Source organism: Macrotis lagotis, chromosome 8, assembly GCF_037893015.1.
Source record: "Macrotis lagotis isolate mMagLag1 chromosome 8, bilby.v1.9.chrom.fasta, whole genome shotgun sequence".
Lineage (NCBI taxonomy): Eukaryota > Metazoa > Chordata > Mammalia > Peramelemorphia > Peramelidae > Macrotis > Macrotis lagotis.
The window spans coordinates 110,041,949-110,069,931 of NC_133665.1; the positions used below are offsets into that span (position 1 = coordinate 110,041,949).

Sequence of the window (27,983 nt, forward strand, 5' to 3'; positions counted from 1 at the left end):
TGTCTGCCCAGCATGTAAGTTGTAGATCTGGGGCTTGAACCTAGGGCCTCTGACTCCAATCACCTCACAGCCCCATGTGGAAATGGGTTATGGATGATTCCTGAGGTACCTGGAAACCGAGAGGGGGGAAACAATCATCTCTGCCCTTTCTTCTCTTTCTGTCCTTCTGACCCAGTAGAAGAAATAAAAGAAGTGTGACACAGTCTCTGCCCTTACTCAGGGCCTATGCAAGGTCAGATACAAGAAGAAAACACCAAAGATGTTTGAGGAAGGTGGGACTGGGTGTGTGTGAGAGATCTGCGCCCCAGAGAGCTAAGAATGGAGTGGGGTGGGGGGAGAGCCGTGCTTGTTAGTGTCTGGGTGGGCTTCACAGCCTTGCACTGGGCTAGGAAGGAGGGAGGAAAGGAGGAAGGCTTCCAGGCAAGGAGAAGTGGACAAGGTGCAGAGCTAGCTAGCTAGGAGTATATTTGGGGGATGGTCAGGCTGCTTTAGCCAGGGGAGGGGGGTACAGATTTAGTTCTCTAGATAAGGATATTTGCAGGGGTTTTTTTGAGCAGGGAACATGGGAATAGCATTAGGACTTATATGGGGAGATTTGGGGTTAGAGGCGGGGGAGCTCTTTTCTGTTTCTATTCTACAATGCCCATTTCCCTAATTTGGTTCCCTCACTCCTATATGTACCCTGGAGAGATTCTTAGTCTTCCATCTAGATTCAGCCAGCAGGTAAGTCTGCCCCTAATAACTTTCTTTCCAGCATCTCTAGGACATACACATATACCATTTCTTGGGGCCTAGACATAGACCTGGGGAAAAAATTGAGTTTTCAGGTACCCATAGAGACCCAGGTATTGCTCTAAAACCTGAGCTCCAGCCCCATGGTCCACCTGCCAACAGCGGGGGGGGGGGTGTCTCCCCCTCTTCCTCCCTGCAGAAGCCCTACTTTACAGATTCACCCTTCCCTCTCTGGCCCCCTGGCTCTTCTTCCTGAGACTGAGTCCATGTTGTAGCAATCTGAACTTTTTCTCCTTCTGGGGAGGAGCCCAGCCCCAGGGATTGGAAGACTGGGTCTTGGCTCACTTCTGTCCTTCCTGAGATTCCAGAGCTTCTGGGCCAAGCCTCTGGTTTTGGGAGGAAACAGGCCTTGAGAGTAGAAGGGTCTGGTTCAAGGCCACCCCTCTAGTCAGTGGCCGTCTCTCTGTGTGACCTTCCCTAAGGCATTGTTTTTCTGGAGGCATTCTTTAGTTTAAACCTGGGATACCTGCCAGATGCTCAGGGGGCCAGGAAAACCTGAGATAATCTGTAGCCCTCTCCCCTGGCTAGAGCAGCCTTCTGACTATCCCCCATTTGACACCTTATTGAGCAGAGAATTGGAAAAGAGGGAGGAGAAGAGAAAAAGGGACTCATTTGAGGTTCTCTTCTTCTACTGCCTGAACCTGGTCCTCTTCCTATTCAAGGTCATTTCAGAAGCAGCCAGATGAACTTGGCTGAGACCTAACTCTTGGCATGTCCTGACTAATTGACTCTCTTAGCCTTAGTATCCTCATCTAATGATTCCTTCCACCTATCTTGTTGAGCTATGGTGAAGGCAACCCTGGCATCCATGGTCTTATGACTTTGGGTCAATCACTTAATCTTTTGGGGCACTAGGAGGGAGGAGGGAAGGGAGGGTTCTCCTTCCCCCCACTGTCTCTCTCCCAGTGCACCTGGCAGAGTATTCAACATTAAATCTAAGCCCTGCCACTCACTCATGGTGTGACTGGGGGAGGGGGCATCACTTTTTAAGCTGCAGCTGCCCATTTTTATTATTTTATTATTTTATTTTTTTTAGGGTTTTTTTTTGCAAGGTAATGGGGTTAAGTGACTTGCCCAAGGCCACACAGCTAGGTAATTATTATGTGTCTGAGGCTGGATTTGAACTCAAGTACTCCTGACTCCAGGGCTGGTGCTCTATCCACTGCACCACCTAGCTACCCCAGGCTGCCCATTTTTAAAAGGAGAGAATTGTATCTCTGAGGCCTGTCTCGCATTGAAATTCTGTGGTGCCTTGAGACATCCAGTAAGATACTTTAAGAAAATTTGAGGAGGGAGGGATCACTTCAGTTGCAGTGAGTAGCAGAGGGATCTGGGAGCAAGTAGCATAGACACAAAACAAGATAAAAACAGTCAGAAAGGCTTGTTTCTAACTGATGTGAGGGGGTTTTGGGTAGGTAGGTGTGGTCCACAAATTATAGCTCCCATTCTTTTATGCTTTTTCAATTTTTTAAAAAACTATTTTTATTTTTAAAATGAGTGTAAGGGGGCAGCTAGGTGGTACACTGGATAGAGCACCGGCCCTGGAGTCAGGAGTCCCTGAGCTCAAATCCAGCCTCCTACACCTAGCTGTGTGGCCTTGGGCAAGCCACTTAACTCCATTGCCTTGCAAAAACCTAAAAAAAAAAATGATTGTGCTTTTTCCCTTTCCCTTTCACATTCCTCTCTTCATTCCTCCTAATTTCCGGAAAACATATTATAAAATCCTTATTACTAATAAGCATTGTCAGGCAAAACAAATCCTTACGTTGCCCAACATCACATATTAGTCCATCAGCTCTCTTTAATAAGGTGTGGGCAGCATTCTTCATCATCAGCTCTTTACAATCTTGATTGATCATGATGTTTAGCATTCCTAAGCCTTTCAAAATTGTTCAGTATTAATGTTGTACCATAAATTGTTTTGGCTTTGCTCATTTCCTTCTGTTATCAGTTCATACAAGTCTTCCAAGTTTCAGTTTTCCATCACATTCTGTGCCAGACCTTAGTTTTTCTATTTTTTTACCACTACCAAAAAAGGCTGCTAGAAATATTTTTGTACATCGAGTTCCATTTCTTCTTTAAAAACAAAATCTCGGGGGCGGCTAGGTGGCATAGTGGATAAAGCACCGGCCTTGGAGTCAGGAGTACCTGGGTTCAAATCCCGTCTCAGACACTTAATAATTACCTAGCTGTGTGGCCTTGGGCAAGCCACTTAACCCCATTTGCCTTGCAAAAACCTAAAAAAAAATCTCTTTGGGATATAGTCTTCATGGTGGAATTGCTGAATCAAAGGATATGTATAGCTTTCCCAAGCTCCAGCAGTGCCTCACTGCACCTCTTTTTCTATAGCCCTGCCAACATTTGTCATTTTCTGTTTTTGTCAATTTTGCCAATCCACAGATGTGAGGTAGAATCTCAGAGATGCCTTAATTTACATTTCTCTCCTTATTAGTGATTTGGAGGATTTTTTTCATATGTCTAGCAATACCCTCCATATTACTGTACATCTATTGCTTTAGATATTTCATCCCTTGAAAGCTATTTAATTGATTTTTTTTCATAAAAGCAACTAGGTCAATGATTCTTGCTTTCAGTTTTTTCAGAATTTCTAATTTGGAATTTAATTGGGGATCTTCAGTTTGTTCTTTTTCTAACTTTTTTTAGTTGCATACCCAATTCATTGATCTCCTCTTTTCTCTATTTTAGTCTTAAAAGCATTTAAAGAGAAAAAATTTCCCCTAAAGACTGCTTTGACTGCATTTTGATAAATTTTGATGTGATGTCTCATTGTTATCATTTTCTTGAATGAAATGATTATTTCTATGATTTGTTGTTTGATCCAGTCATTCTTTAAAATTATGTTATTTAGTTTCCAATTAATTTTTGGTTTATCTTTCCATGGTCTTTTATTACATGTATTTTTATTGCATCATCATCTGAAAAGTATGCAGTTATTATTTTTTGACTTTCTGCATTTGATTATAAGGTTTTAATAACCTAATACATGGTTAGTTCTGATATAGGTGCCATGTATTACAAAGAAAAAGATATATTATTTTCTATCCCCATTCAGTTTTCTCCAGAGACTTATCATATCTGTTTCCTAAGATTTCATTCACCTTCTTAACTTCCTTCTTGTTTATTTTGTAGTTAGATTTATCTAGTTCTGAGAGAGTGAGGTTGAGGTCCTCCATTATTGTAGTTTTTCTGTCTATGTCTCCTTGTTATTCATTCAATTTCTTCTCTAAGAATTTGGAGACTATTCCACTAGGTGCATATATATTTAATAATGATATAACTTCATTGCCTATAGTACCTTTTAAGAAGATATAGTTTCCTTCTTTATCCCTTTTAATGAGATCTGTTTTTGCTTTTGCTTTGTCTGAGTTCAGGATCACTATTCCTGATTTTTTACTTCTGCTGAAGCATAATGTATTTTGCTCCAGCCTTTTAACCTTTAAACTGTGTGTATCTCTGCTTCAAATATGTTTCTTATAAACAGCATTTTGTAGGATTCTGGTTTTAGTACATTCTGTTATCTGCTTCTGTTTTATGGGAGAGTTCATTCCATTCACATTTACAGTTAAGATTATTATTTCTGTTTTTCTGTCCATGTTATCTTTCCCCATTCCTTTTCTATTATTCCTCCTCACCAATGTTTGTTCCCTTTCCCTTTTAATTTTTCTTTGAAATTTTTAATTTTCAGTTCACTTAAGCATACCTTCGCCTTCCCTTTTATTGATTCTTTCTTCCCTTTTCTTTCCCTTTCCCTTCCCCCTCTCTCCCCTCTTTCCCCCCTCCCCCCCACTTCCCTGTAGAGTAGGATAGATATTTAAACCCAATTGGTCCCTCTTTGGCCAAATCTATTGAATAGGACTTACTCAGTGTTTACATACTCTAATCTTTCCTTCTACTTTAGTAGGTCTTTATACCTCTTCATTTGGTGTTATTTATTCACTAATGCCTAGACTTTTCTTTTTTAATTTATTGTTTTAAACCTGTCATGTACTTACATCCATTTTGTCAAGTTATATTCCTTTTATCTGACCTGATAGAAGTGTACTATCAAAGTACAATCTATCAATCAACCTTTGTTTGCTTTCTTGGTTGATAAACTCTATCAATAAAAGTACTATAAAAAGTACTATAAAACTCTATCAATAAAAGTACTATCAATAAAATTACAATCAATCATAGCTGATTCATTGATTGCTTGATTGATTGATAAGCAGCATTGCCTCATAGTCACTAAGTTCCCTCTCCTCTTCTGTCTCATTAGAAATACACTTCTCAAGAGTCATGAATCACATCAGATTATAATCACTTTATACATTACCACCTTTTCAAGTATCCTCCATGGACTAAATCCTCATGAGCTAAAGCATCATGCAAAGCCAAAACATTTCATGAACCTTTTGTACTACCCCTTCCATACTTTAACTCCTCAACCATGTTACTTAAACCCTCTTTAGCTAAAGTATGGATTAAGGTAAAATTACTTCCTAATCTCTTTATGTCCAATCCTTCTAAGTAGGTTCCCACCCTCTGCCCCTATGGTATTACAAACCTCTAGGTATTTAGTAAAGTCACTTCTGACTTAATTAAATGTAGAGCCTCTTAAGTATTGTAAGTACTAAGACACTCTGAAGGTCTCAAGAACCTTACAATTTGATTGTAAGGTATGGGAGGCACTGGATCAGGATCCTCCAGTATAGGATGCCCAAGAAAGTGCTGAGTTCTATGAGCAAGACAGAATTAAAGTAGGTTGAATGAAAGGTGAGACACATAAGTTTAGAGTAAATACCCCAGGTATTCACCTGGACTAATTGTTCCTGACCTGTGGTAATTCTGAGCTCTGATCAGCCATAGTTGGACAATAGTTTGTCTCAAACATAGTGAAAACATTTTGGTCATCTTCAATAGAAGGAAAAGAACCAACCATACCCATATCCAGTCTCCTCAACTATATTCAACCCTTTAACTATCCTAAGAGAAATACAATTCTCCAGAATTACAAGTGTTATATTTCCTTATAGGGTTGCATACAATTTAATGTTTTTGACTAACATTTTTTTTTCTTTTACCTTTTTATCCATCTCTTGAGTATTGTATTTGAAGATTGTCTGTTCAGTTCTGATCTTTTTATTAGGAAATTTTGGAAGTCTTATTTCATTGAACATTCATCTTTTCCCTGATAGAATATGTTGAATTTTGCAAGGCGGGGGGGTAAATTCTTGGTTGTAATCCAAAGTCCTTTGCCCTGCAAAATACTGTATTCCAGGCCCTCTGATTCTTTAATATTGAAGCTGGCTGATAAATCCCATGTAATTCTGATGGTGTTTCCTTTGTATTTAAATTGCTTCTTTTTGGCTATTTGTGATGCTTTCTCCTTCATTTGAGAATTCTGGAATTTGGCTATTATCATATTATCATTGGAGTTTTTATCTGGGGGTCTCTTTCTTGAGGAATTCTGGATATTCTTTCAATGGCTATTTTGTCTTCTTGCTCTAGCAGATTTGGACAATTTTCCCTAATAATTTGCTGAAAGATATTTCCAGGCTCTTTTTTTTTGATCTAGGCTTTCTGAGAGATCAATAATTTGTAAATTATCTCTTCTGGATCTATTTTACAGGTTGTTTGTTTTTCCTAAAAGGTACTTTACATTTTCTTCCCTTTTTTTCAGCCTTTTTACTTTGTTTGATGGAATCTTGGTGTCTCATAGATTCATTTGTTTCTATTTGTCCAATTCTGATTTTTAGGGTTTTATTTTCTTCAGTTAGCTTTTGTGTTTCCTTTTCCAGTTGGTCAATTTTACTTTTTTGCTGAGTTGCATTCCCTTTCCAGTTGATCCATTTGAGTTTTTAAATTATCTCTCCTGGACCTGTTTTTGGGGTTGGTTGTTTTTCCAATGAGATAGTTCACATTTTCTTGTAATTTGGGGTTTTTTGGAATAGTTTTATTTCTTTCTGAGTTCTCACAAAATCACCAGATTCCTTTAGTTCCGTTTGGTATTTGAAGGAGTTATTTTCTTCAGAGAGCTTTTTTTTATCTCTGTTTCTAGCTGGCCACTCTGCTTTTTTAAGCCATTTTTTTTTTTTTTTAGATTTTACAAGGCAATGGGGTTAAGTGGCTTGCCCAAGGCCACACGGCTAGGTAATTATTAAGTGTTTGAGGCCGGGTTTGAACTCAGATACTCCTGACTCCAGGGCCAGTGCTCTATCCACTGTGCCACCTAGCCACCCTTAAGGCAGTCTTCTCTTCATTTGCCTTTAGCGTTGCTTTTTTCAATTGACCTAAACTGGTTTTTAACATATTATTTTCTTCAGTATTTTTTTGTATTTCTTTCACCAAGCTGCTGATTTGGTTTTCATGATTTATCTGCATTGCTCTCGTTTCTCCTCCCAATTTTTTCTCTACCTTCCTTAATTGCTTTTCAAAGTCTTTTTTGATCTCATCTATAGCCTGAAACCTGAGCCCATTTTCTATTTCTCTTGGAGGTTTTGGATACAGAAGCTTTGATTTTGTCATCATCTGAGTATATATTTTGATCCTCTGTGGGACCAAAGTAATTTTCTATGGTCAGATTCTTCTTTTTCTGTTATTTGCTTATTTCCTCAGGCTATGACTGATTCACTACACTTCCAAGGTTTTGGGGGGTTTTGGGGACACCCCACTGGGACTTTAATTCCTCCAAGGTCTCATGAGAGGCTTTGAATGCTTTCTTGCCTGTTTTGATATGTGGATGACCACAGGCCCTCCCTTCTGCCCTGGAGCTGTGAGGAGGGTTCCTGTTCGGCTATGGTGGCATGGGAGCCCACTGCAACCTGGATCTGAATGTGGGCAAACAACTGAGCCTTGACCCAGGGAGGGCAGACTTCTGCAGTGTCCCTTGACCCCTTTACTGTCTGTGGACTGCGCTCTGGAGGTGCAGGCTGGCTTCCCTGATTCCTGCTGCAGGTTCTCACTGCAGGGCTGCTCTGAGGCTGGTGCTCACTCTGTATTCACTCTGATGTGGCAGAGTTCTCTTACCACCCCTTCAAACTGTTCCCAGTGATCCTGGGGTCAGGAGGTCTGGAAACTTCCCCCTCTGGCATGGACCCCGAGAGAACAATCCCCAGGTGCCCTCAGGGATCTAGGTACTCAACGCTGAGGCTGTGGCTGTGGTTTTGCTCACAGAGGCTTTTTCCACCCCTGGTCCTGGTGAAATAGACCTTTCCTTCTGAACTTCTAAGTTGTCTTAGACTGGGAAATCATACCACTCAGTCTTTCTGTGGATTCTGCCCCTCTAAATTTTGACTAGAGTCATAATTTGATGACTTGTGAAGTTTTTTGGAGAATAAGTTTCTGGGAATTCCTGCCTTCATGCAGCCATCTTGGCTCTGCCCCCCCCCCCCCCCCCATTTGAGTTTCGGATGGGTTGCATTCCATTTTCTTGGTTGATTTGATTTTTTAAATTGGTTATTTTTACTTTTGAAGGAGTTGATTTCTTTGGTTGATTTTTCATAATTTTCCTGCATGACTCTCATTTCTTCTTCTCTTCTTTGGTTAAAAAATTCTTTTTTTAACTTTTCTATAATGTTTTGGATTTGAGTCTAATTCATAGACTCCTTTGAGACTTCCTGTGTAGGTACTCTGTCACTGCTTTCTTCTTCCAAAGGGGCATTTTTGTTATCTCTAATCTTCATAGTAGTTTTCTATGGTTAGCACTCATTTTGATTATTGAGCTCTGCCCCTGGGGTATAGGGAGTATATTCCCAAGTATTTTGTGCAGGGGCTGGGGTGTAATCCCTGGTTTATTATTGGCCAGGATGTTGCCTATGTAGCCCAGGAGTTGCCTTTGCAAGAGGTTTGTTTCCTCCCTTATGTCCAGACTCTGCTTATGTGGTGGTTGTTTCCAACCTAGTCCTGTCTTTTGCTCCAGTGTTTCTAGGGTTCTCACTTTGTTTGGGGTTAGGACCCTCCCTTCTGGTTTTCTTTAGCTTCTGGACCTGGACTTCTGTCTAACTGCCTGGACTGGGACTGTACTCAAGCTAAAACCCTCTCTGTTGGCTTTCCCACTCTCCTGCCCAACTGGGCTTTACTTCCCCCTTTCCCCACAAAGACTTAGACCTTCTCTGAAGATCCTCCCTGATGTCTACAGTTGAAAACTTGTTTTGATCTTTTGTGTGTGTGTGTGTGTGTGTGTGTGTGTGATCTGTAGCTTTAATGTCTGTACAGAGATTTCATTTAATGCTGTGTAGGGAAAAGTTTCAGGAGCAGGTGAGTTTCATGCTGCCATCTTGATTCTACCCTGGAGGTTGATTTTTTCTGACCCCTCCAAGAGGTACCAGGAGTGCTGCCCCCCTTCTCTAGCTAACTCTCGGTATATTTGATTTCAGAATGTTTCCACTGGTGCCATTGTGCAGAAGGATCTCCTTCGACAGGCAGATCTTGATTCATTCACCCCAAATGGTAAGTGCTCATCACAAGGTCTTGGTGGTTTCTGGTCTCTGGCATCAGCAGAGTGGCTTCTCCTGCCAAGGTTTGCAGGGGTCTGATTGTCACTTGAAAACTCCCTAAATATCTGCTTTTCCTGGGGCAAAGGTCAGGCTTCCTTCACTCTTTTTTTTGGGGGGGGGTTTTGCAAGGCAAAATGGGGTTAAGTGGCTTGCCCAAGGCCTCACAGCTATTAAGTGTCTGAGACCGGATTTGAACCCAGGTACTCCTGACTCCAGGGCTGGTGCTTTATCCACTGTGCCACCTAGCTGCCCCTGACTTTCACTCTTAATCTTCTTAAGACCTCCCCTTTCAAGCTGTCAGTGGGACCTCTAATCTCCCCTTTTGTTTTTTCCCTTTTTGATAAGTCCTAAATGATTCCCCAAGACTCATGTACAGGAAGCATTGAGAGCTTGTTCCATTTTTGGACCCCTCTGATGGTTCAGAACTTTCTATGTGCACATTTTGCAGAGTGTCATTGGCCTTTCTAGACTGTAATGAGAAACCCAGGGCTCCAAATGGTCTGACTATTGAGGATATATCTTCTCTCACTCAAGACACTCTTTCTTTCTTAATTTGTGGTCCAAGATCTAGATCCATAAATAGGAGATTTTTGTGAATGGGACAAGAGGATGGGGAAACTGGAGATGGTACAGAGTCAGATATCCTGCGGAACTGAGGTGGGAGTTTCCTACAGATAGACAGGTTAAGTAGATATATGATAATTAGAAGAGGGAAAGAGCACTAACAAAGTGAGATGAGGAAGGTGGTACAGGAGCTGAGTTTTGAAAGAAGCTAAGGGTTCTGAGGGGGAGAGATGAGGAGGAGATGCATTTGAGGCACAGTGATTGTCTTGGCAAAGCCACTGAGGTGGTGGCAAATGGAATATTGTCTATGAGAAATAACTCAAAGGTTACTTTGGGTCAAATGTAGAATTTTTGAAGGGGAATAATGAGAAAGTAAGCTAGAGGCAATTTGTAATTACCAAGCTGAGGAGTTTGCATTCAGTGGCAATAGGGAGTCATTGAAGACTCTTGAGCAGGGGAGTGACATGGTCAAGCCAGTTTAGCAGTTGGAGAATGGTGTGGCCCCTATGTCTTTTTCCCATTTATCTTAGGCAGCCCAGGTTCTAGAAGGCTATGGCAATATAGGGAAGGGCTTGGGACTTTTGAGGATGTGGGAGGAAGTAGGAGCTTATGACTTCAGAGCCCTTCAGCACCAGTAGGATGCTCCTTCCTACCCCACCTTGCCAGCTTAAGTCAGGTGCTGGAAAGATGCTGTGGACCCTTTGATCTGAACCTTTGGTCAGGGGCTTAGCTGGGCCTAAAGGAAAAAAGGGTGCTTGGTCCTGACCTCCTCAGGCTTAAATTGGCATAGTCACTTCTGTCCTCCAGAGCCAGCATCTACTTCCTCCCCTAGGAAGGAAGAAAGGACAAGTATACTAATGGAGAAAGGTTTAGGATCCCATATCCCATGGATTGGGCTAAATGATATCTGTATCTCTTCTGTTTCTGAAATTCATTCTTCTATGCCACTACATTTAGCTAATTCAGTTTGATTTATGCAAATTCCTTGTCTTATTTCTAAGTTAAAGTTGATTTGAGGGTGTCATTCATGCTAATTCTTTGCCCTGGTGGTATAACTCTTTCCAGTTCTCTGAGGCCTGGAAGTACTAAATCCAGCACTTTGGTTAGCTAGCTCTCTGATAACTCTGGGCCTTCCCTGAAGTCACTGATTAAAAGTTAAACGCACAGGACCAAGGACATATCCCTGGGGGACTTCACCAGGGACTTCTATCTACCCATTAATGATTACTCAAATGATGTAATGCTGCAAGTTCTGAATCTATCCAGTTGAGCACTGACCTCTTCCACCAGGAGCAGAGGACTGGCTCCAGTCATCATATGCTTTGCTGAAACCTAGGCTTGCTGACGGTGGTGCCTGCAACTTTCTCCTGACCACTGAGATTGTTCTGGCATAGTCTGCTCTGAATAGAGTGGATGAGTTATGGTCTTGGAATCTGGAAGACCTATATTTAAATCCTGCCTCAGCTACTTATTAACTTTGGGACCCTGGACAAGTCAGTTGATTTCCTTGAGCCTCAAAATAGAGATAATAGCATTTTTCTTCACAGATTTGTTGTGAGGTCAAATAAGATACTCACCATTCCTTTAATAGTACATTCTAGAATTTTTCCAAGAATAGAAGTCATTCATAAGTCCCTGCCAGGTTGTAGACACCCCATTCTTCTTGGTGAAAATCAGGGGATTTGCCCTTTTCCAATCTGGTGGCAGTGTAGTACCTTAAGAGACCCTAAATGGGGATCTAGGAGAGGAGAGCTCCTAAAGAGAAATCTCTTGGGCTCTTCACTCTTTTCTCTTTGTCTTCTCTCTCACATCACAGTCATTTCTGGATGTCATCCTTCTTTTTTCCCTTCCTCCTCAGCCTTCCATTGTTGTTGTTGTTGTTGTTGTTGTTGTTGTTTTGCAAGGCAAATGGGTTAAGTGGCTTGCCCAAGGCCACACAGCTAGGTAATTATTAAGTGTCTGAGACCGGATTTGAACCCAGGTACTCCTGACTCCAGGGCCGGTGCTCTATCCACTGCGCCACCTAGCCGCCCCTCTTCCATTGTTTTTAATAACAATAACATTTAAGCTGAAACAGCAGACACAGTGACCATTAGGGCTCCAGAGATCTTTATAGTTATCTGCTATTCCACTTTGTTTTTGTCTTCTTTTCATTGACATAATTGTAGCTTTGCCTAGAGTTCTCTGGCTCTGCTTGCTTCACTCTTCCTCCATTCCTACTTGTCTTCAGTTCATTAACAAGCATTTATTAAGAGCCTTATATGTGCTGGAAGGTAAGCCCTGTCCTCAGCTTTTTGTGAGGAGAGAGAAAATGTACCCAATCCTTGCAAAATAACTATGAGATAACAGGGGGTGGAGTAGAGGAGTTACTCAGAAGTGGAAGGATCAGGTAACCCCCCTACCCCCACCCCATTAGGTGACACTTGAGTTTTGAAGGAAACAGGAATACTAAGTGGTAAAGGTGAGGAGGTAGGACAGAGAGACATAGAGTCATGAGTGTGATGAGCATCTTTCTGAATGCACAGCATGGAAGGATGTGTGAAGGGGGTGATTAGAGTAAGGCTGGAAAGGTAGATTGGGTCTAGGTTGTGAAAGGCTTTATATAACAGAGAGGAGGTTTTATTTGATTTGAGATAACAGGGAACCTCTGGAATTTACTGAGTGTGGGTGTGCCAGAGTCAGATTGGTACTCTAGGAAATTCCCTTTTCCAGCTCTATAGAGGGTGTATTTGAGAGGGGATGGAAGTTTCCACCAGAAGCTATAGCAGTGGTCCAGGTGGAAAGTCTGAACTAGAGTGAGGGCTGTGGGAGTGTAGAGAAACAAGATCTGGAAGTTTCTGCAATGTGTACACTGTGGGGAGATGAGGAAAATGCTAAGATTGCAAACCTGTGTGGCTGAAAATATAGTGGTGCCCTTGATAGAGATAGGGCAAACTGGAGGAGAGATGCGTGTGAGCAGTGATTGATTCAGGAGGAGGTCCTGGTTTGTAGACCACTTCATCTCAGGAGAAATGAATATAGAGATCTGAGTGTTCTTTGAATTGATTCATAGAAGCAGATGAATTCATTAAGAAAGAGAAAAGGGAAGAATTCAGAGATTTTCTGATTTCTCTGACCCTCAGTTTCTTGATTGTGATATTCTACTGTCCAGATGGTATATATTTCTCTGACATAGTCTTTATTTTGAAAATTTCAAAAATATGGGTAGTGTTGGCAGAGTAGTTTCAAGGGATGACATGGAATAAAATGCCCAAGTTGGTTCTAATGTTGTATGGGAGGGAGACATTTAAAAGAAAGTTACCAGGTTTTATAAAAATACCCTAGAAAGACCAAGTCACCAGAGACCCTGGAAGCCAGAGATGCTACATAGCTGTGCCCTGAGCTGGTAGTAGCCCCTAGGAGAAGATGCTGGGATGGCTGGTGCCTGACTTTAGGCCCTCTGGTGACCAGATAGCTGAAGCACTCACTGGACCAAGAAGCAAATGCATTCTCTATTGTTACTGACCACCTTGTAAGAAACAGCTAATGGGATAGTGGTGTAACAAGACCCTTTCCACATGCCACTTCCCTGTGCCTTAGAGATCAAGCTCTGATTAACAGGTTTATGGGTACACTTGAGCCACAGTGATGACAGGTTGATGAGGAGGGTGAGATTGTGGCCTAGACAAGCTTCTATAGGCAGTCCCTTCCATTTTTTGTACTACAATCTTGTAGTGAATAAGAATCCTTTCAGATGATTTGAAGTAGGGAAACATTAAGATTATTTGGAATGGGGATGAGCCAAGTGCATTTTATGGGATTAATTCATATCCTTAGATTGTACAGAAATGTGATCTGATGAACTAAATGGGCCATAGCCTGAGCCTGCTCAGTTTGGCAGTAAGCAGATTGTACAAGATTGGAACCTAGTTGCTGCTCATATATGCATGACTGGCATAGCTAGGCACTCTCTCCCCTGCTAGTGACCCTTCTTACTCAGTCCAGGCCAGTGTTTCAGGCTTGAGAGTGGAACAAAGTGAGATCCCTGCAGATTTACTTAAAGTCTATTCAGCAAGGATACAGCATTAATTTCTTTTGGAGAGGAAGGTGTATAGCTCCCCTGTCTCAGTGTTTGCTGCAGAGTCATCAAGAGTATGGTGACCCTTGAGGATCTCTGACCTTTGATACTTAGGCCACGGGAAAGCTAGGTCAATGTTATGTAGGAGATCAAGTAAGTCTTGAGGAAAGTTTCATTGCCTTTAAGAGTAAAACTAACATAGTCTGTGTGGCAGAAGCATTAGAGATTTTCTTCCCTTTGCATAGAACATGAAAGGGGTTCCTCTTAATTCTAAATCTATGATTATATAATCTAGTAACTTGGGGGGAGAAGGAATTTTGTATTTTAACTAGAATCTAAACTTTTGAAAATTGCTGAAGGTCCTCTGAAGAATTCCATTTATCCATTAAGTATATATGCAAAACAAGTTTAGTAATAGCAAGGAAAGTCCTGAAAATCTTGGGTTTCTTCTGTGAAAGTCTCCAGGGCTGAGACGTGTCCTATAAGGTTTATTGACACTTTCCCAGCCACAGCACTCACTCTGCATGTTTAACTCATACTTTTGTTTCCCCCAGTTTCGACCTTCCAAATTCCTGAAGATTTTGAAGACCAGTTAGCCCAGGAAAGGATCGGGCCCAGCACTGAAATCTTGGTGAAGTCAGATTTTCCTCTCCAGGCTTATGAACCCAAAGTTCAGGTGCCCTTCCAGACCCTTCCTGGTAGTTGCCCAAGGAAGATTGAGATAGAAAGGTGATTTCTAGGGTTAAGCACAAAAGCTTATAGGGGTTTGGGGGGCGGAGAGGGAGAATGCAGGGAACAGAAAAAACTTTTTTGGTCTACAAATATCACTTCAAAATCTGCCTCTACTTAGTTTTTCAGTTAATCTGAAGGAAAAGAGGGAAAGAAACCTGTTTGTACTCATTTTCTTTAAGAAAAAAAATCTGTCTTTATGGTATATCTAACCAAGTTCCTCTATTATCCCTGGGAAAGAACATATCCACAAACTTGGGGCTCTGGGTAACAGAGGAATGGGGGGGCAAGATCAAGAAGGAGGTTGTCCCCAGGGCAAGAAGGGATTAGGAGTAGGAAGTTGGGAGTCAGATGGGCTTAATAAGTACCCACTCATTAAGGGTTTGGTATAGATCTTTCAAGAGGGCTCACTGGTTTCTTGATCACCACCATCATTGCCCTTCTACCCTAAGCCAGAACCATTTTCTTGAATGAACTAGCAAGGTTAGTAGATGGGTCATATTGGAAGGGAAAATTTCATGGAAGTTGTCAAAGGTCAGAATTGAACTACTCCTCTCCCAGCCAGGCTCTGAGGCCAAGACTTGGTCCTGGAATGAGTAGAGAAGAGGCAGCTGGGGAAAGAAGCAGGTCCTGAGAAAGTCCCATGGGACCATCCACTGTGGCTGTTTTTCTTACAAGGACCAGTAGAGAGGAAGGAGGCCAAAGATGAAGTCAGTAACCTCAAGGACCCTGCTTAGGACACTATCAGTTAAAACTCTAGTTCCCAAGGCATTGAACATTTCTGAGAAGCCAGTTGACTTTCTCTTAAGGATAAGGGGAGGAGAGACAGTCAACAAACATTGATTGCTAAGAGCTTCCAATATATCAGGCACCAGAGGGGCTTAGCCACAGAAAAAGATCTTCAGTAAGGGCATGCACTGGTACACCTTGAGAAGGTTCAGCTGAACAAAGTCCCCTTGCCAGCATGGACTGCCAAGTATCAAATTTATGCAAATGGTTTTTGTTTTAAAAAAATCAAATGTATCAACTGCTTGGCTTCATAATAGGACCAAATTACTTTTATTATTATTATTATTATTATTATTATTACTATTATTATTATTATTTAGGTTTTTGCAAGGCAAATGGGGTTAAGTGGCTTGCCCAAGGCCACACAGCTAGGTAATTATTAAGTGTCTGAGACCGGATTTGAACCCAGGTACTCCTGACTCCAAGGCTGGTGCTTTATCTATTGCGCCACCTAGCTGCCCCTTACTTTTATTATTTTAGGAAAAATATCTTGATTTTAGATAAAAAGAGACTAACTAGACCAGCACTCAATCTTCTACTCCAGAGACACCCCCAAAACCCAGTGGACTTACCCTTCTGTTCCTAACTACCTCTGCTTCCCACAAGCCTGTATTACTTTAGGAACCTGAAAATGTGACCAGAACCTTAATTGGTCTCCCTTTATGTGATCTGGAAGACAGATCCAGTGATGACTAGCAATCAGTGAATGACTTATGCGATCGATTGTGTCATTTCTTTTATTCTCTCCTAGGAGAAAGCGACAGTATTTAAGCCTAGACATAAACCAGCTCTTAGCTGAAAAAGGCATCAACTCAAATTTGCTAATACCCAGACACCCAGAACCCAAGAACATGCAGACCATTGAGCAGAAGAAGGACCCTCTCTTCCCCACCTATCTTCCCCTGCATGTAAGAAAACAATCCTGACGGCTGAGTAGGGCTTGGTTTGAGGAAGAATTTAGCTACTAGATAAGGAAAGTATTCTGAGATGATTTTGGGGTAGCCTGGGTGGTTGCTACAGATTTGTCTAATGGCCATTAGTAAAATTTGTGCTATATGGTTTGATTTCTAAAAGTTTACATTAAATTTAACAAGGCAGCATTAAAATTGCCCTCTCTGTGCCCTCTTCTGAACTTGTTTTTTTCTTCTATGTATTTTTAATGTTTTATTAATGTTCTTTTTTTTCTCTTTTGAAAATCTCTATTCCTACTAACTGTCCTTCCACTGTCAGCTCTCCCAGCATTTGCCATTTTTATGCTTTGATTTTTGCCATGCTGGTATGTGTAATTTCTATTTCTCTCATTATTAGTAATTTGGAGTTTTTCCCCATAAAGTTATTGATAGCTGCATTTTCTTGCTAATTAACCTTTGACTACTTCTTTTGTTCTAACATATTTGTATCACATCCTTACTGCCTTGGTTGTAAGTTCTTTAAAAGAAAGATGTGTTACAAAAATTTCTCCATTTAATGGCTTCTCTCTCTTAATCCTATCTGCACTGATTTTGTTCCTTTTGGTTTTTTGATTACTTCTAGCTCTTGTTTAGTTAAGAATTCTTCCCCTAGAAATAGCTTGTTAGTTCTTGGAGTTTTTTCCTGGGGGGATTTTAGCCTGCCTATCAGGTCTAGGATTCTGCTAGCTCTATAAATTTGTTCTATTTCAGAAGACACTAGAAGACAGCAAAGGAAGTGTTTGAGTCCATGTCCTATAGGGCAGCCTACAGTATGAGTTCTGACCCTCAGAATTCTCCCTTTGGTCAAACCCTGATGTATGTTAAAAAAAAAAGCCTGGTCACATGTTTTGTTTCCAGGTCATATTCCCCCACCCCACCTTGTTTCATCACCAAATCTTGGTTTTTCTACTAGGTATTTGATGATGAGGAGTTTGACTGCCGAACCCCTGAGGAGTGGATAGCATTGGGTCTGGAGCCAGGGTGTGAAGACAGAAAACCAGTTCCTGGAAAAGCCCTTTTACCTACCGATGATTTTCTGGGTCATGGTATGTAACCATGATGAAACCAGCTGCCTTACCAGTCCTATTCTCTTTATACTTTTTCATGGCTTTGGTAGGAGGCTCAGCTAAGATAATGGCTTTACATTACAAAATTTAAGCTGTCATTGTTACCACTGGGCTCAAGGTTGGACTAGGGTTGATATATAGGATCATAGACTCCTGAGTTGTTAGAACTGCAAGGAATCAGAGAGGGATGGTTCAGTCTCATTTTATAGAAAGGGACGTGGAGATAAGGTGATATGACTCACTCAGGATTACAGAGGGTAGTTTAGACTTCAGGTCTTCTGACTTGGAGAGTTCTTCCCAACATTCAGGGCAAGATATTGTGCTTATTCTGGAAAAGACAAAATGGGTCAACAAAATTCCACCTCTGCCTTCCTAAAGTTTACTGGGTAGTAAAGAAAAAAAGACCTGTGCCTAAATTACAATTCAGATTAGAACAGGATTAGTATATAGAAAAATTGATAAACATCCCCTATGGGCTGTCAGGGCAACAAGGCCCATTGTGAAACTGCCATATAAGTAACCATTTTAACACTGGTAAACCTCTAACCTGAGAAAGAGAAGTAGGAGAGAAACAGACCTGTTCTTGATCTCAGAGAGCGGATATGAGAACAATGAGTAGTGCTTTCAGAGAGGCAGATTTTGGCTAAATAATAGGAGCTGTCCAACAGTGCTGAGGACTGCCCTGGCTTAATGCATTCTACTTTGCTGGAGGTCTTCAGGCTGAGGCTGTTGTTGAAGCTGTGGAAGAAAAGGCTTCTGTCCTGAATAGTGACTGGGCTCCATGACCTAGTTAAATGCCCCACATTCAAGTCTGAGCTCTAGGATTCTGTGAAAGGAAGGGCCTTGGAATCTAGAGGTAAGAAAGGAAAACAATCCCTGCCCTTTGATGTCTTCAATCCAAGATCAGCAAGATTTGCACAGACCACAGCACATGTGGGCACAACTCACCTCCTAGAGGAGCTAAGTGGATGACTAAGTCACTCCCATCTTCTCTGTTGTCAAAGGAGTAAGAGCATTAGTAGTATGCTGAAGGAAAGGTCATGTCACTTGCATGTTTAGATAGGACTAGGGTTAGGCTGAGATTTTATTCTATTTCCTTCTTAAATTTAATATTCCCAGATTGTATATCTTAAACCCTGAAAATAATTATTCTTTTGATTTAACTTAATTGTTCTCTGATCCTGGCTGTTAAAACTGAAGGATTTAGTTCTAAAGCTATTTTGTAGTCACACATTTTGTGTACCAGCTCCTTTTCAAAGAGCTTGGGTTCACAAATGTTCTTTGGAGTAACTTTGAGCCAGTCTTGATCATCAGGAATTGGTCCTTCTATGGTCTTTCTATGGATTGATTGAAATGACTAAGGAAGTACCATAAAATTGTTCTCCAATTGGCTAGCAAGAGAAAATAAACATTGGAAAGGATGTAGGGAAAATGAGACATTAATTCATTGTTGGAAGAATTGTGAAATGATTCAACAATTCTGTAGAGCAATTTGAAACTATGCCCATGCCTATCCTTTGATCTAGCAATGCCACTAAGGCATATATTACAGAAGAGATGAAAAATAAAAAGGAAAAGGACCTATATGTATAAGGATATTTATAGCAGTTCTTTTCTTATGGCAAGGAACTTGCGGGGATGCCCATCAATCGTGGAATGACTGAACAAACTGTGGTGTGTGATTGTGATGGAATACTAATCTGCTAAAGAAATGTTGAACAGGATGGTCTCAGTAAAGCCTAGAAAGACTTACATGAACAGATGGCCATGGGGAAAGTACCAGATATAAAGTAACAGCAATATTACAAGATGATCAGCTGTAAATATCTTTACTTTTCTCAGTAATGCTATCACCTAAGACTACTTTGAAGACAGAGCTATGGTATCTGAATAAAAATTGAAGTATACTTTTTTTTTTACTTAGAAAAAGAAATGACTAAGGAAACAGAGGTTTGAGTTTCTGAGCAAGCAATGTATTGGCAGGATATGCAAGTGCATAACAAATTGGAACTAGGTCCTCTCTGGTAGGCACTGAACCCTGGATACAAGGGGAGACAGGTTTTTATAAATTAAAAGAAAACAATTAGCAGGATATTAACCAAGGTACAAAATTAAGTAGTCTGAATTCTAATTGGAGTAAAGATTAGGAACTTTCCAAGTTGGGAAGGGGTCAGAAAACAGATACAATTCCCTGAAATCAGAAATTGAGGTGTCCTGTGTCAAGTGTATATATTTAATCAAGGGAATAAGGAAATAGTAACTGATTGACCAATATGAGATCAGTTTTCAGATTATACATGGTTTACTTGTGTTAATCGTAATTTTCTTATGCTAAAAATGAAATAATAAAGTTAGTTTTATAAATGAAGTTTATAAGATCTTACCATTAACTCATGGGTGAATGGCATCTTTACAAATCATTGATCCAAAATTTGGGGGGCATTATATACAGAAAGGACAAAGAATCATAAAACTGAGTTAAGTAACCAATGAGATTTCACAAAGATGACATAGTTCTACAATATGATCCTCTCATAACTTTGTTTTAAATTCCAATTGATAAGAGTCCCATTTAGGCTGGAGAGGAAATGTTTACAAATAGCCATAGGATTGCTCTCTCCTCATCCAAGATGTCACTTATCTTGTGGTTGGTTCATTCAGGTAAAGGAATTTATTGGTGCTATCACTGAGTTGGTCAGTTAATATTGACACAGGCCAATTAGATTAGATGTAGGAGACAGCTCTTGGTCTCCAACATTTTTACATACTGAGACAACATTCAGATTTATAACTATTAGTTAGAGTCTGAGACTAATTTTGATCAGAAATAGAGAATTAAAGAGTATTCGACTTAGACACTTGAGACATATAATTGTGAAATAACTCCTTGTATCAATCTTCAGGTATGATTAGGTTTCAGATTGGCAGAAGTTAAGAATCTCTAAGCAGCAAGTGGAGGTAGCCCAGGTTCTTAGCCACACTGTGTTAGGTTCAGTCAATATAATGAAGTTTTCTCACAATTCTCATAATTGAATAAAGGTTTCTCGCAAGACAGAAATTGGACTAGACTCATAAATGAATAGAAAGGGACCTGAACTAGATCCAGAATTGAGTCTAAAGGTGTAGTCAGTGTGGTTCCCTCATTTTCTACAATTCTCATATTTCTCAGGAAGGGCTGCTGAGCTGGCAGAACTATCTACTTGGTTTTTTTTTTCCCCTTTGCAAAGCAGTGGGGTTAAGTGACTTGCCTAAGGTCACATAGCTAGGTAATTATTAAGTGTCTTGAGACTGGATTTGAACTCAGGTCCTCCTGACTCCAGGGCCAGTGCTCTATCCATTGTACCACCCAGCTGCCCCAGAACCATCTACTTTCCTACCCGAAAAGCAAATGTTTTAGCCAAGGGGTTTTTTCCTTTCTAGAGGATCCCAAGAGCCGTAGTCTGATTTATGAATGGATTCCTGTTGGAGTTCTAGATTATGACAACAAGAAGAAACTGTATTTGGTACATAAGACAGATGAGAGAGGCATGATTCGGGATGATCTAGGGAACCCCATCCTGAATGGAGGCATGACTTCAGAAGGTATGTACTTGTAGCTTCTTTCAGGGCTGATCATCTTCTAGGTAGCTTAACCTCTTTTCCTGAGTTCAGAAGGAAGATGGCTTTTCTTAGAAGTTCTTAATGTTCTTCCAGTTTTTAGGCAAAGGTTTCAAGCCCATGGCCATAGGGGAAGGGCAGCAGATGAAGTCTGGTCCTCCAGCAAGAAGGGCTTGGGTGGTTCCTATCATGGTGGGCTCCCTTTGATTCTTCCTTTCATCTCTACTCTCAAACAATTCTAGGGTCAGGTCATAGCCCATATATGTGATTTAACAGGTTCCAGAGTACTTTCACATCCCTTACTTTGTGGTTCTCTATAGCCCTGTGAGGGAGGAGGAGCAGTGCCCATGTTACAGAAGGTGAGATGGAGCTGGAGAGATGGGACATTACTTGCTCCAAGTCATGTGTCTCGTTAATAGTAGAATCAAAGCTAGAAGGTGGGTCTTCAAACAGGGGCCTGAACAATAGCAGGTAGTCTCAGGACCAAGGCCCTGAGCCTTCATTTTCCTTCTGGAATTCTCATGAGTCCCCAGGATTTGGTCACTTGTCCCTCTGGTTGTGTCTTCCCCCAGGAAGAGCCCTTCTCCTGCCTTGTCAGTTCTGGGTACCCCGGATCCAATTGCTCTTCTGTGCTGAGGATCCACATGTGTTTATGAAGCGTCTGGTTTCAGCCAACTTGCTCCGAAAGAAGACAGAGTCCCTCCTGCTGTACAACCTCTATGTGGACTGCATGCCTACCGAGGGGCTGAGGATCCTCAGTGAACAGAGCCTCAATACCATCAAGCAGTGGACCATGAGCACCCCCAGGATACGGAAAGGGTCCTTGTAAATATCTTCTTCCCTCTGCCCCAAGCAAGGGGTGGTCTGGGGGCTGAAAGCATCCTGAGGTCTACCAACCTAGACCAGGAGTCACTGTTAAAAGACAGAAGCATATGATCAGGGTAATCCTTCTTTGGAAAGGGACCCTTTCATTGAACAGGGTCCCCAAAGTGGGGTGGGCTGGAAGGCTGGAGGAACTCAAAACCAAATCTGGAGCACCTAGAAGAGAAAGGCATTCTGAATCCACTGAATATACGTCCTCATGAGAGATGCTGAGGCTCACAGTCTTGTCTTCCAAAGGGAAAGACAGAAGCATGAGCCAGAGTGACCATTAAGTAGCTCTGGTGTCCAGGGGTGTTCAGGCCACTGCTCACTTCTGTGACTCTTAATGCTGGAAAAAAAAAAAGCTTCCAAGGCAGTTTTAGACCCAGCAAGGCCAAACTGGGCCAGTCCAGGCCAGGGGCAGACTTCCTCCCCATCTCACACCACCTTTTCTCTTATGTCATACAGAGTTATAGAACAACTGGCTGCCTTGGCCAAGGAGGCAAACCTGGACTATGAACGGACCATGAACAAGATCAATTTTGACCAGATTGTAGCCTCCAAACCAGAAACATTTTCCTATGTTACTTTACCAGATAAAGTGGAGGAGAAAGTGCCTGAGCAAGGTATAGGACTTAGTTGAGGCTCAGCTTCCAGCAGGCCGGTATCTTGATTGGAATCGCTTGGCTCTCACCCTCATTTACCACACTATTTCTGTGATCTTGGGAAGCGGGTTGACATCCGTAGTCATATTTCCATCTTTGTTCACTTGGTGACCATTTCTAAAGGAAGCTTCCTCAGCTCCTGGCACCTCAGTCACCCCATGTGGGGCAAGCTCAGGAAAAATGGATCTGCAGAGCAGAGCAGGATTAGGATGCTAGATCATTGAATGTATTCAAATGAAAAATAGAAGCCATTTGTGGGTTGTCCAGTGCTGTGGATTATCAACTGTATCCCTTCTCCCCACTTTTCCAACATCCATTTGAATCTTTGGGAACCAATTCTAGACTTTTTTTTGGCAGGTGGAGAAATCTAGTCACAAAACTTTGCAGTTGGCTGGAAAGGCAAGATCCCAGATCCCTGCACTTTGATTAGAAGCTATTTATCCCTGCTCCCTCTGTGGGGGAGGCTTGGGTCTTTTTTGTTATAGAATGCAAATGTGTAATGTGTCTCAGGATTTAGGGCTGGACCTAATTCTTAGGAATTTTATGGTCTGTAGATTCATGGGTCCCTGAATGTTACTTTTCCAATCTTTTAAAGGGGACCCCAAAGAACGACTTTCCCTCCATGGGTCACTAAATCATTTTAAATATCTTGCCTCAGGGAATCCTCCATAGAGGAGAAAGAGCTTTAAAAAGAGAGATGACATACCAGAGAAAAGGAATAAGTCATTGATTTTTCAACATTTGATAATTAAAAGAAAATTCGCTGCTTCTCCCTTCCACCTCTCCCCTCCCCCAATGAGAAATCGAAAAACAAATCCTTGTTAGTAATATGTGTGGTCAGACACAACAAATCCTCAGATTTCTCATACTGGTTGTGCTGCCAATCCTCCCCCCTACCCCCTAAGGGCTCCATTTGCTTCTCAGCACATTTGACAAGTGTCTTCTGGCTCCTAGGAATGACTAGGAGGATTTTCTTTTGGTTAAGTCCTAAAAACCACCACCCATCTCCTTTGAAGCTTTAGGTGTTCCTGAAGAGGGGATAACTCATAATAGTACTTTGTTCTTATTATTGCTATCTTTATTATACCCCAGGGAGAGAGAAGGTACAAAGATAATTATGCCCATTTTATAAAAGAGGGAGTTGGGACCCAGAAAGCTGAAGCTGTTTGCCCATCGTCATTATACTAGAAGGTTTATTCTCATTCCTAGCCAAGGAATGTGTGCCCCTCATCCAGACTGCAAAATCTTGACCCTTCGCCTCTCCTGGTCTGTCAAAAACTGCTGCCCAGGTCCTCCCTGCAGCTGGATGGTAGTGGTGCTCCCATAAGGTCGGTCTTGGACCTGGAGCAGAAGTGCTAAATAAATGTTTATTGAATTGACTCTGGGACTCAGTGTTCAGTAGTCTGCTAAGAGTCTGCTGCTTGTCTAATGTTATTCTCAGTTTTAATTCTCACTCATTTCAGGGAAGATTCAATTTCCCCTATCTTTCCATTCTGTAAGCTAAATGAAATCCAATTCTGTGATCTCAAAGGACCACCTTTGTGGGAGTGATACTGATTCTCCCCAAGGAGCCACTCTCTCTTTTCTCCCCAGGGTGCATTCCTATGCCCAAGTATCCCTTCCTGGAACAGAAGGAGGCATTCACATTTGTGTCCCTGCTCACCCGGACAGAGGTCATCATGGCCCTCGGCAAAGTACGGGCTGAATGTAACAAGGTGACTGCAATGACCCTGTTCCACTACACCCTGTCCAAGTCTGGGCGTTTAGAAGAATTTGAACAGATCCAGTCCCAGATGTTTTCCCAGGTAAGCCATACCTGTGTCACACCTGTGGCCCTCAGGTCATCTTAGACTCCTTCCTCATTCAGTGTGTTGCCAAATCCTATCAATTTTATATTTGTGGTATCTCTTATATATGCCCCCTTCTCTCCTCTGACACTGTCTAACCTTGTGTAGGCCTTCATTATCATATATCTGGATGACTGCAATAAGTTTCTCTCTGCTTCCAGTCCCTCCCTATTCTAGATCATCTTCCGTTCAGCTGGAAAATTAATCGTCCTAAAATATATATCTGACTATATTTCCCCTCCCTCTCCCATTCCCCATTTGATAAACTCCATTAGCTTCCTATCACCTCTTTCAGGATTAAATATAAAATCCTCTGATTAGCATTCAAAGCCCTTCACAACCTGGTCTTCAACCTTTTTAGTCCTCTCATTCCTTAATCCTCTGATATACTCTGTGACACAGGAGAAGGAAAACTGCAAGTATAAGAAATAGAACTGGGAGTATAGGCTTAGTGAAAAGAGGCAAATTGTCCACCTTAATTATCTATTACTAGGGATAATCAGATTTTTTTCTCTACTCCATACTAAGTAAAGAGATATAAGGGAAGAAGAAAAGAAACAGAGGAAGAGATCATCATGGAGACATAGTTAACAACCTTAACAGTGAATGTGAGATGGGATGAACTCATCCATAAAACAAAAGAAGGTAGCAAAATGGATTGGAAAATAGAATTCAGCAATGTTTATAAAAATATATTTGATATTTTACATGATTACACATGTATATTGCTTTCTGTTTCAGGAAAGGATAGAATTTAGAAATCAAAATTTTTTAAAAAGTAACAAGTGTTAAAAATTGTTTTTGTAATTGGGGAGAAAACTGGAAAGAAAATAAAATGCTTTAAAAATATAAAGATAAAAATTCATAAGGTTAAATGAGCCAAAGTATGATTTTACTATGCTTCAGATAAAATGCAAAAAATTTGCAGATAAGGCAACAATGAAAATAGACAATGGTTCAAAGGAGATAAGCTTAGAAACCACATATATTTAAAGTCAGTAATATAGCATCATTATTTTCATTGTATTGTTAGAGCATAACTATGCCCCAGTGAAAATTCCTATAATTATTTAGGTCTTCCTTTACTTCTGTAAAGAAGTTAGTTTTGAGTGTGTGTTGGTAGATTGATTCCCAGATATTAATTTTGTAGTTATTTTGAATATAATTTTTTTTTATCATTTTCTTCTGATTTTTGTTATTATTATATAAAGTTACTGATGACTTTTGTGATTTATTTTATATTTTGTATTTTATTTTTTCCTCATTTACATGCAAAACCAGATTTCAACATTCATTTTTTAAAACCTTGAGTTCCAGATTTTCTCCCTTCCTCCCTTCCTCCCTCCCCAATCCTCCTCAATGAAAAAGCAGGTTTTCTGATAAGGTTAAAATGTGTAGTCATGAAAAACATTACCACATGCTGATAGCATTCTTAATCCTGAGTGCTTCCAGAGTTCTCTTGGGACACAGAATTGCTGAGAAAAGGTAAGCCATTCCTAGCTGATCATGTGTATTTATTTTATATCTGAGTTGTTTTCACCATATCTTGTTTTCTCCACTTCTTTCCTCCAGGTTCAGATGTTCCTGAAGGATAGCTGGGTCAGCACTCTGAAGGTTGCAATCAGGAGTAGCTTGAGGGACATGAGCAAAGGCTGGTATAACCTCTATGAGACCAACTGGGAAGTGTACCAGATGTCCAAGCTTCACAAACTGATGGAACTTATTAAGTACAATCTGCAAGACTCAATCCGATTCCTCGTCCAGGACTCTCTTGTCAACTTTACCCAGTTCATTCTGGATGCATGCTACAGTGTCCTCAGCTGTACTGATGACATGGTCTGGGGTGATGATCTCATCAACAGTCCATACAAGTGAGGAGAGGGAGAGTAGCTCATTGTATCTGCCTGCCACTAGTCCAGGGCTAGCAGAGAAGGACTATTGACTGTGCCTTAGACCCAGGGGCTAGAGACAGGTCCTGAGGCAGGAAGGTGGAAGGACAGGGTCAGCTTGGATCAGAACCATCAGGTCTGAATGACCTTAAGGCTTTCAAGAGGTCACTGGTGGATAGAACAGTACTGGGACCCGCTATCAGGGTCAGGAGCTGGTAGTTCAGAGTGATGCACACTAATCTCCTGGGAAATTGCTGGATATCTAACAAGACCTTTTCACCTAAAGGTTTTTGTAGTATATGATGTAAAATGATATTCTACACCCTTTTTTTTGTTAAATAGGAAGTCCTTCCTCAGGTAGCTTATGATCCCTAGTTTTATTATTGTTTCTACTACTTTAGCTACCTAAAGAGGAAGGCCTCCAGGGGACATGGGGGCTGCATCTAGCCCTAGATCATGGCCCCCTTCTGAACTTTGGGGGTCCTTATTATTTATTCATAAAGATGGTGGTGGAGGGGACCTTGAGTAGGGAATCTAGACCCCCAACAGTGTGACTGCCACACAAATAAGGACTGGTATCCATTCTTGCCATCCTATGCTTAAGTTGTTGGTTAACAAGTTTGAGATCTTGGACAACTCAACTTTATCTCGCTAGGCCTCATTTTGCTCATTTTACAAATAAGTCACACTTTATGATTTTCTGTTATTTCTATATGATTACCCTAAAGTAGGAATGTGTGTAGTTCAACATGATTACAGGAAATGGTCCTGGGGACCTTCCTCTCTTCTCCTCTAGGACTTACCTAGAAATTTTCCTGTAGTCTTTAGGGAATTTAAGGGTTTGTACTAAGAGTCTTGTGGGGCTTTGGTCTTTGGTTTGTTTGCCTCCTGACCTCAGCCTGGGGGTACTCATGTAAATTAGTGTCCAGAGTCTCCAGGGAGTTAGTGGGGGGCTAGATATTCTCTTGGGATTCCATCAAGCTGAGGAACAAGGCCTAGAGAGGAGAACTGGAGGTTCCATCCTGGGGGTAATAAAAGGTCATTCAAATGTAAAAGGTCTCAGCAGAGTGTATGAAAGGAAAGCTTTTTGTTGTTCAGTAATGCCTGATTCTTCATGACCCCATGAACCATCTCACACCAATACTGTCCATGGGTTTTTCTCGGCAAAGATTCCAGAGTGGCCTGATGTTTCCTTCTTCAGGGGATTAAGTTAAAGAGAAGTTAAGTGACTTGCCCAGGCTCACTCAGTGAGTGACTGAATTAGAATTTGAACTCAGTTCTTACTGATTCTAGGCCCAATGCTCTATTCACTGCACCACCTAGCTGCCTCCCAAGATGCTATCTAATCATTGATCCACAGCCCACCAACTGACTGTTGTGGTTTAGAGATATCTGTAGCTAGCCTAGGCATCAGTGGTTTGAAGTGGAGAAATAAAGCTGGTATTGATTTCCCATGAAAGACTCAAGCTCTGAGGGCATCGGTTATTCAGGAGAAGACTTGTGCTTTCAGAAAAGAGGGAACCAAGTATCATTCAACCCAACTGGGGGGGGAGAACAAGGTCACTCCCACCCAAACCCAAGGCCTTCAAAACTCAGACTCTGGGCCCTGGGGAAGGTGGCTTGACTGAGCTACTGGTACCCATTTGATTAGTTTTTGTGCCCAAGGCAGGCTCAGAGA

At 41.3% G+C, this 27,983-nt stretch overlaps 1 protein-coding gene across 3 annotated transcripts in view; it reads left to right on the forward strand.

Moving 5' to 3' along the window:
- DNAH1 (dynein axonemal heavy chain 1) overlaps positions 1-27,983 on the forward strand; it is a 162,403-nt gene that overhangs the window by 14,136 nt on the left and 120,284 nt on the right. For 2 of the 3 annotated variants that reach the window (XM_074198129.1, XM_074198130.1), the window contains exons 3-11: positions 9,171-9,243; positions 14,466-14,640; positions 16,181-16,337; positions 17,293-17,425; positions 20,867-21,028; positions 21,616-21,868; positions 22,373-22,530; positions 24,163-24,374; positions 25,989-26,287. In XM_074198129.1, the coding sequence (XP_074054230.1) occupies positions 9,171-9,243; positions 14,466-14,640; positions 16,181-16,337; positions 17,293-17,425; positions 20,867-21,028; positions 21,616-21,868; positions 22,373-22,530; positions 24,163-24,374; positions 25,989-26,287 (1,622 nt within the window). Of the gene's footprint in view, positions 1-9,170; positions 9,244-14,465; positions 14,641-16,180; positions 16,338-17,292; positions 17,426-20,866; positions 21,029-21,615; positions 21,869-22,372; positions 22,531-24,162; positions 24,375-25,988; positions 26,288-27,983 lie in introns of those variants that run through there. The other variant, XM_074198131.1, reaches the window with a different exon arrangement.